A 9627-nucleotide genomic window follows, 5' to 3' on the forward strand; every position below is an offset into this window, starting at 1 on the left:
ACTCTCATTACAGGACAGCATAGTGGAGAGCAGTGTTGCCGTAGATATCCACGTTCCAGCAGAATGATGCTGTGGGGAAAAGAAAGAGATCAGCCTGTTACTGTGTCTATATAGAAAGAAGTAGACATAAGAGACTCCATTTTGTTCTGTATTTGAGGTGCTGTTAATCTGTGACCCTACTCCCAACCTTGTCCTTGCAAGAGACATGTGCTGTGGTAACTCAAGGTTTAATGGATTTTGGGCGTGCAGGGTGTGTCTTTGTTCCTAGAAAAGCTAGGTATTGTCCAAGGTTTATCTCCATGTGATAGGAGGAAACAATGCCGCTAAAAGGTTTATCTCAAGGCACAGGATTTTCCTTTAAACTTATTCATGTCACAGAGATCCTTGTTCTTATGTCTTACTGCTGATTTCCTCCCTAAAAACGATCCTATTGTCCTGCCACTCCCCTGTCTTTAAGATGGTAAAGAGAATTATCTATAAATACTAAGGGAACTCAGAGACCGGTGCCGGCGTGGGTCCTCTGTAAGCTGAGCGCGGGTCCCCTGGGTCCCCACTTTCTCTTTCTCTATACTTTGTCTCTGTGTCTTATTTCTTTTCTCAAGTCTCTCGTTCCACCTTACGAGAAACACCCACAGGTGTGGAGGGGCAGGCCCCCCCTTCATCTGGTGCCCAACGTGGAAGCTTTTCTCTAAGGTGAAGGTACGCTGGAGCGTGGTCATTGAGGACAAGTCGACGAGAGACTCCCGAGTACGTCTACAGTCAGCCTTGCAGTAAGCTTGTGCGCTCGGAAGAACCTAGGGTAACAATGGGGCAAACTAAGAGTAAATATGCCTCTTATCACAGCTTTATTAAAATTCTCTTAAAGAGAGGGGGAGTTAAAGTCTCTACCAAAAATCTAATTACGCTATTTCAAACAATAGAGCAGTTTTGTCCATGGTTTCCAGAACAGGGAACTTTAGATCTAAAAGACTGGGAAAAAATTGGCAAAGAATTAAAACAAGCAAGTAGGGAAGGTAAAATCATTCCGCTTACAGTATGGAATGATTGGGTCATTATTAAAGTAGCTTTAGAACCATTTCAAACAGAAGAAGCTAGCGTTCCAATTTCTGATGTCCCTAAAAGCTGTGCAGTAGATTGTGAAAAAGAGGCAGGGATAGAATCCCGGAAAGGAAAGGAAAGTTCACACTGTGAATGTGTATCAGAGCCGGTAATGGCTCAGTCAACGCAAAATGTTGACAATAATCAATTACAGGAGGTAGTATATCCTGAAACGTTAAAATTAGAGGAAAAAGATCCAGAATTAGCCATCAGAGTCTAGACCACGATGGCCAACTCCTCTTCCAGCAACTCAGATGCCTGTAACTTTCCAACCTCAAATGCAGGTTAAACAAGTACTAACTCCAAAAGAAGATCAAATAGGAAAAGATAAAGTCTCTGTCATGGCAATGCCAATCCAAATGCAGTGTCCACAATATCAGCCGGTAGAAAATAAGACCCAGCCGCCAGTAGCCTATCAATACTGGCCACCAGCTGAACTGCAGTATTGGCAGCCCCCAGAAAATCCGTATGGACAGCCAGGAACATTTCCAGTGCCACAGGGCAGGGCGCCATATCCTCAGCCGCCCACCATGAGACTTAATCCTACAGCACCGCCTAGTACACAGGCTAGTGCGTTACATAAAATTATTGATGAGGCAAGAAAACAAGGAGATATTGAGGCGTGGCAATTCCCAGTAATATTAGAAGCAAGACCACCTGGAGAAGGGGCCCAAGAGGGAGAGCTTCCCGTAGCTGAAGCCAGATATAAGTCTTTTTCTATAAAAATGCTAAAAGAAATGAAAGAGGGAGTAAAACAGTATGGACCCAACTCTCCTTACATGAGAACATTATTAGATTCCATTGCTCATGGACATAGACTCATTCCTTATGATTGGGAGATTCTGGCAAAATCCTCACTCTCACCCTCTCAATTTTTACAATTTAAGACTTGGTGGATTGATGGGGCACAAGTACAGGTCCGAAAAAATAGGACTGCCAATCCTCCAATTGACATAGATGCAGATCAACTATTAGGAATAGGTCAAAATTGGAGCACTGTTGACCAACAAGTAATGCCAAATGAGGCCATTGAGCAAATTAGGGCTATCTGCCTTAGGGCCTGGGAGAAAATCCAAGACCCAGGAACCGCCTGCCCCTCCTTTAATACAATAAGACAAGGCTCTAAAGAGCCCTACCCTGATTTTGTAGCAAGACTTCAAGATGCTGCTCAAAAGTCAATTACCGATGAAAATGCCCGTAAGGTCATAGTGGAGTTGATGGCATATGAAAACGCCAATCCTGATTGTCAATCAGCCATTAAGCCACTAAAAGGAAGGGTTCCCGCAGGATCAGATGTAATCTCAGAGTATGTTAAAGCCTGCGATGGAATTGGAGGAGCTATGCATAAAGCTATGCTTATGGCTCAAGCAATCACAGGAGTAGCTTTAGGAGGACAAGTTAGAACATTTGGGGGAAGATGTTATAATTGTGGTCAAATTGGTCATCTAAAAAAGAATTGCCTAGTCTCAAATAAACAAAATGTAACTACTCAAGCTACTACAAGAACAGATAAAGAGCCACCTGGCCTATGTCCAAGATGTAAAAAGGGAAAACATTGGGGTAATCAATGTCGTTCTAAATTTGATAAAAATGGGCAACATGCCAGACAGGAGAAAGTACTTCCCATGTTAAAAAACATTTATTATCTTGTTTTGCTGTAATGGGAGTTCCAAAAAAAATTAAAACTGACAATGGACCAGGTTATTGTAGTAAAGCTTTCCAAAAATTCTTAAATCAGTGGAATATTACACATACAACAGGAATTCCTTATAATTCCCAAGGACAGGCCATAGTTGAAAGAACTAATAGAACACTCAAAACTCAGTTAATTAAACAAAAAAAAGGGGGAGACAGTAAGGAGTGTACCACTCCTCAGATGCAGCTTAATCTAGCACTCTATACTTTAAATTTTTTAAACATTTATAGAAATCAGACTACTACTTCTGCAGAACAACATCTTACTGGTAAAAAGAACAGTCCACATGAAGGAAAACTGATTTGGTGGAAAGACAACAAAAATAAGACATGGGAAATAGGGAAGATGATAACCTGGGGAAGAGGTTTTGCTTGTGTTTCACCAGGAGAAAATCAGCTTCCTGTTTGGATACCCACAAGACATTTGAAGTTCTACAATGAACCCATCGGAGATGCAAAGAAAAGCGCCTCCACGGAGATGGAAACACCGCAATCGAGCACCATTGACTCGCATGATGAACCAAGTGATGGCATCAGAAGAACAGATGAAGTCACCACGCACCAAGAAGGCGGAGCTGCCGACCTGGGCACAGTTAAAGAAGTTGACACCGTTAGCTGGAAAAAGCCTAGCTAGCACAAAGGTGACACAAACCCCAGAAAAAATGCTGCTTACAGCTTTAATGATTGTATCAACGGTGGTAAGTCTCCCCATGCCTGCAGGAGCAGCTGCAGCTAATTATACCTACTGGGCCTATGTGCCTTTCCCGCCCTTAATTCGGGCAGTCACATGGATGGATAATCCTATTGAAGTATATGTTAATAATAGTGTGTGGGTACCTGGTCCCACAGATGATCGTTGCCCTGCCAAACCGGAGGAAGAAGGAATGATGATAAATATTTCCATTGGGTATTGTTATCCTCCTATTTGCCTAGGGAGAGCACCAGGATGTTTAATGCCTGCTATTCAAAATTGGTTGGTAGAAGTACCTACTGTCAGTCCCGCCAGTAGATTTACTTATCACATGGTAAGCGGAATGTCACTCAAACCACAGCTTAACTATTTACAAGACTTTTCTTATCAAAGATCATTAAAATTTAGGCCAAAAGGGAAACCTTGCCCCAAGGAGATTTCCAGAGAATCAAAAGATTTAGTTTGGGAAGAATGTGTGGCCGATAGCACAGTGATATTACAAAACAATACATTCGGAACTGTTATAGATTGGGCACCTAGAGGTCAATTCTACCACAATTGCACAGGACAAACTCAATTCTGTCCCAGTGCACTAGTGAGTCCTGCTGTTGATAGTGACTTAACAGAAAATTTAGATAAACAGAAGCACAAAAAATTACAGTCTTTCTACCCTTGGATATGGGGAGAAAAAGGAATCTCTACTCCAAGACCAAAAATGATAAGTCCTGTTTTTGGTCCTGAACATCCAGAATTATGGAGACTTACTGTGGCTTCATACCACCTTAGAATTTGGTCTGGAAATCAAACTATAGAAACAAGAGATTATAAGCCATTTTACTCTATCAACCTAAATTCCAGTCTAACAGTTCCTTTACAAAGTTGTGTAAAGCCCCCTTATATGTTAGTCATAGGAAATATAGTTTATTAAACCAGACTCCCAAACTATAACTTGTGAAAATTGCAGATTGTTTACTTGCATTGATTCGACTTTTAATTGGCAGCACCATATTCTGCTGGTGAGAGCAAGAGAAGGCGTGTGGATCCCTGTGTCCATGGACCGACCGTGGGAGGCCTCACCATCTATCCATATTTTGACTGAAGTATTAAAAGGCGTTTTAAATAGATCCAAAAGATTCATTTTTACTTTAATTGCAGTGATTATGGGATTAATTGCAGTCACAGCTACAGCCACTGTGGCAGGAGTTGCATTGCACTCTTCTGTTCAGACAGTAAGCTTTGTTGACAATTGGCAAAAGAATTCCACAAGGTTGTGGAATTCACAATCTGGCATTGATCAAAAATTGGCAAATCAAATTAATGATCTTAGACAAACTGTCATTTGGATGGGAGATAGACTCATGAGCTTGGAACATCGTTTCCAGTTACAGTGTGACTGGAATACGTCAGATTTTTGTATTACACCCCAAGTTTACAATGAGTCTAAACATCACTGGGACATGGTTAGACGCCATCTACAGGGAAGAGAAGATAATCTCACCTCAGACATTTCTAAATTAAAAGAACAAATTTTTGAAGCCTCTCAAAGTCACTTAAATCTTGTGCCTGGAGCTGAGGCGTTAGATCAAGTGGCAAAAAATCTTTATGGATCAAACCCCACGACTTGGATTAAGTCTATTGGAAACTCTACTGCAGTAAATTTTGGAATTATGTGTCTCTGTTTAATCGGCTTGTTTTTAGTGTGCCGGACCAGTCGAAGAATCCTGCGTCAGAATCGAGAGAACGAACAAGCCTTCAGCGCCATGGCACATTTATATAGAGGAAAAGGGAGGGAGAACGTTGCGGGAAGTCAGGGACCTTGAACGCAGGGACTGGCTGAAGCCACGGCAGAAAAACATAAAATGTTAAGATTTCATGGACATTTATTAGTTCTCCAAAATTAATACTTTTGTAATTTCTTATGTCTGTTTTTACTTTAATCTCTTAAATTCCATCATCTTCTTTGTAAACTGAGGAGGGTATATGTCACTTCAGGACCCTGTGATGATTGCCTTAAACTGCACAAATTGTCTGTGGAGCATGTGTGTTTGAACAATATGAAATCTGGGCATCTTGAAGAAAGAATAAGATAACAGCAATGTTCAGGGAACAAGAGAGGCAACCTTGAACTGGCCGCCGGTGAGCCGGACGGAACAGAGCCATATTTCTTCTCTTATGCAAATAGGAGAAATATCGCTGAATTCTTTTTCTCAGCAAGGAACATCCCTGAGAAAGAGAATGCGCTCTGAGGGTAGGCCTATAAACGACCCCCTTGGAGGCGTGCCGCCTTTTACGGTTGAAGCCGAAGGGATGAAATAAGCCCCGGCCTCCTGTAGTGCTCCCAGGCTTATTAGGATGAGGAAATTCCTACCTAATAAATTTTGGTCAGACAGGTTGTCTGCTCTCAAACCCTGTTTTCTGATAAGATGTTATCCATGACTATGCATGCCCAAAATTTCATTTTTAATTTTAATTTTAACACCATCCTGTGATCTCATCCTGCCTCCACTTGCTTTGTGATATTCTATTACTTTGTGAAGTATGTAATCTCAGTGTCATGATGACAATGGTGGTTTTGTTGAAAAGAAAAGGGGGAAATGTGGGGAAAAGAAAGAGATCAGCCTGTTACTGTGTCTATATAGAAAGAAGTAGACATAAGAGACTCCATTTTGTTCTGTATTTGAGATGCTGTTAATCTGTGACCCTACTCCCAACCTTGTCCTTGCAAGAGACATGTGCTGTGGTAACTCAAGGTTTAATGGATTTTGGGCGTGCAGGGTGTGTCTTTGTTCCTAGAAAAGCTAGGTATTGTCCAAGGTTTATCTCCATGTGATAGGAGGAAACAATGCCGCTAAAAGGTTTATCTCAAGGCACAGGATTTTCCTTTAAACTTATTCATGTCACAGAGATCCTTGTTCTTATGTCTTACTGCTGATTTCCTCCCTAAAAACGATCCTATTGTCCTGCCACTCCCCTGTCTTTAAGATGGTAAAGAGAATTATCTATAAATACTAAGGGAACTCAGAGACCGGTGCCGGCGTGGGTCCTCTGTAAGCTGAGCGCGGGTCCCCTGGGTCCCCACTTTCTCTTTCTCTATACTTTGTCTCTGTGTCTTATTTCTTTTCTCAAGTCTCTCGTTCCACCTTACGAGAAACACCCACAGGTGTGGAGGGGCAGGCCACCCCTTCATGATGCCACAAATCTCTTCCTGGCAATGTACAACTTTCTCAAAGGCATCCCATTTTGTTTATCACCAATGTCAATGTGGTATTTTCAGTTCACCAGGAGAGTCCCCACTTCCACATGGCCATTGGCACAGGCCAAATGTACAGCAGCCCTGTCCATCCACAGCTGAAGGGATAAAGAAATTGCCATACAGATACACACAGAATATGCTTCAGCCATAAAGCGTTAGGAAATCCTGTCATCCACAGCCACATGGAGAAACCCAGAGGACATTAGGTCCAAAAAAATGAGCTTAGTGGAGAAAGTCCCACACTGCGTGATCTCAGGCATGTGGACTCCTAAAAGCTTTATCTCCTGCCCATCTACAGATGAAGGGATCAAGAAACTCTAATATAGATTCACCAAGAAATATTCTTTGGCCATCAAGATAATTAAAGGATGTCGTCTGGAGGAACACAGACGGCCCGCCGAGGCTGCAGCTGCCTTGTCCTGCACTGTGAATGGAAGCCACTGTTCTGACAAGAGGCGGAGCTCAGGTGGTAATGCTGGCTCCTGCTGTGCCACCAGGTTCCTAACAGGCCAGGGACGATACTGGTCCAGGGGTGGGGGACCCCTGCTCCAGATGACAGCCAGAGTAGTCTTAAATGTAAGTTGGATTGTTGGTTCCCTGCTTAGCCTTTAGCCATTTCCCATTTCCAGAATTGTCAGTGTGGCCTGCCTGGCCCTACTTAATCTGGCTTCTGCCCTCCCACTCTCCCTCCTTAGCCCCCATCATCTCATGCTACTCCCCCTTCCCCAGGACACTGCCCAGATATGTCCTTCTTCTTGGGCAAGAAGTACTGTGCATGCAGGTCAAATCTGAAAAGGACATTTCTTTCCTTAATGAGTGTCAGGGATTGGGGACGCGACTGATGATATAAGGGCCCCTCCAATCAGACTTTCCAGTCTAACCAAGAAGATAATAATTACAATGTTGATGCTAAAAAAGAAGGTTCTGGCAAAATAGAACTTCTGAAGCATCATAAATCAGATGACTAATATTTGTGAACCCTTTTTAAATTTTCACGTGAAGAAGAATAAGGGATGTAACTGAAGAAATAACTAAAAGTTCTTCTCTGTATTGAGAACCTAAGTGTGGGATGCTGTGTTTGGCTCTGGAAACACATGGCCTGCTGGTACTTAATAAACAATTTAGCATCACACATGACTTGTATTAAAAGAGACACTTCAGTGCTGAATAGTTTGGTGCTCAAAGGGCAGGAGAGCCAGTTAGTGCCTGGAGAGGCAGAGGGGGAACCCTACCTGATGGCCAGGGACGTTGGGACTGACTCAGTCCATGAACTGTGCTTGCCTAGGAGAAAGACAAGGAGTTGAGGAAGAGAGAGGAGATGGAGGCAATTCTAGGCCTGAGATGGGTGTGAGAATATCTGTGGGTAATAAGACCAATTAAGCTAGAGTAGAAGGGTCATTTGTGGAGCAAAAGATTGTGGATTGTGTTGTACATGGAATTTCTTAGGCCACTGTGGCTCTTTAGTAGATAGTGAAATCAATATAGAGGATCTTGTCCCCCATTAAAAATGTTTTGTTTTGTTTTGTTTTTTTGAGATGGAGTCTTGCTCTGTTGCCCAGCCTGGAGTACAGTGGAGTACAGATTCTTTTAAAAAATACAAGTTAAAGATTGTGACAGAAATGTGAAAACTAGCCGGGCATGGTGGCTCATGCTTGTAATCCCAGCACTTTGGGAGCCTGAGGCGGGTGGATCATCTGGGGTCAGGAGTTTGAGACCAGCCTGGCCAATCTGGTGAAACCCCGTCTCTACTAAAAATACAAAAATTGGCCGGGCATGGTCGCTCAAGCCTGTAATCCCAGCACTTTGGGAGGCCGAGACGGGCGGATCACGAGGTCAGGAGATCGAGACCATCCTGGCTAACACAGTGGAACCCCGTCTCTACTAAAAACTACAAAAAACTAGCCGGGCGAGGTGGCGGGCGCCTGTAGTCCCAGCTACTCGGGAGGCTGAGGCAGGAGAATGGCGCAAACCCGGGAGGCCGAGCTTGCAGTGAGCTGAGATCCGGCCACTGCACTCCAGCCTGGGCGACAGCGCGAGACTCCCTCTCAAAAAAAAAAAAAAAAATTAGCTGGGCTTGGTGGCGGGCGTCTGTAATCTCAGGTACTCAGGAGGCTGAGGCAGGAGAATCACTTGAACCTGGGAGGTGGAGTTTGCAGTGAGCCGAGGTTGTACCATTGCACTCCAGCCTGGGCAACAGAGCGAGACTGTCTCAAAAAAAAAAAAAAAAAAAAAAAAAGAAGAAAACAAGAAAAAAGAAATTATTAAACCTGTCTTAGTTTTGGTTCTTGGTTTAATCGAGTTCAAACTGGTCTAAGACAAACTAAGGGAATTCATAATAAGGACGTAAGAGTTTTGGTTTTGCTTTTGTTTTTTTCACAGACCCCAAGATTAGACATGCAGGCCAGGTCTCACATATAAAAAATCAGAACACCTTTAGAAAGGCAAGCAGCGCCTCTCTGTTTCTTACCTCTGCATCTCTCTGTGCTTTTGTTTCATTTTCTTTCAGGACCTTGTGCTGTGCACGAAGGTGGTATGCAATCAGAAGACGTCTGAGGAGACAAGTATGCGTCTCCCACCACAACATTATACGATGCTTGGAGTAAAAACAGTCATCCCTGTTCCTACCTACAATTGTATTATTCAATAAAGATTGCTGCCAGACATGGTGGCTCATACCTGTAGTCCCAGCACTTTGGGAGGCCGAGGCCGGGCAGATCGCTTGAGACCAGGATTTGAGACTAGCCTGGACAACATGGTAAGCCCCCATCTCTGCAGAAATAAAATAAAATAAAATTAGCCAGGTGTGGTGGCCTGTGCCTATAACCTCAGCTACTTGGGAGGCTGAGGCAGGAGAATAGCTTGAGCCCTGGAGGTCCAGGCAACAGTGAGC

At 43.3% G+C, this 9627-nt stretch overlaps 1 protein-coding gene across 1 annotated transcript; it reads left to right on the forward strand.

The window, feature by feature from the left end:
* The first annotated feature begins 1328 nt into the window (after window positions 1-1328).
* LOC119623652 (endogenous retrovirus group K member 113 Env polyprotein) lies at window positions 1329-8544 on the forward strand. Its single transcript, XM_073012910.1, has 2 exons — window positions 1329-3818; window positions 5183-8544. Exons 1-2 carry the CDS (start codon window positions 3231-3233, stop codon window positions 5348-5350), a joined length of 756 nt encoding a protein of 251 aa, XP_072869011.1. The 5' UTR covers window positions 1329-3230; the 3' UTR covers window positions 5351-8544.
* The last annotated feature ends 1083 nt before the right edge of the window (window positions 8545-9627 follow it).

This window comes from Chlorocebus sabaeus, chromosome 3, assembly GCF_047675955.1.
Source record: "Chlorocebus sabaeus isolate Y175 chromosome 3, mChlSab1.0.hap1, whole genome shotgun sequence".
NCBI classification, from domain to species: domain Eukaryota; kingdom Metazoa; phylum Chordata; class Mammalia; order Primates; family Cercopithecidae; genus Chlorocebus; species Chlorocebus sabaeus.

What these genes read in the sequence shown, in the direction of transcription:
- LOC119623652 (XM_073012910.1), top strand. Translation starts at nt 3,231, where the DNA reads ATGAACCCATCGGAGATGCAAAGAAAAGCGCCTCCACGGAGATGGAAA. An exon ending in GTAGATTTACTTATCACATG is followed by an intron (nt 3,819 to 5,182) that starts GTAAGCGGAATG and finishes GCTTGTTTTTAG; the next exon opens with TGTGCCGGACCAGTCGAAGA.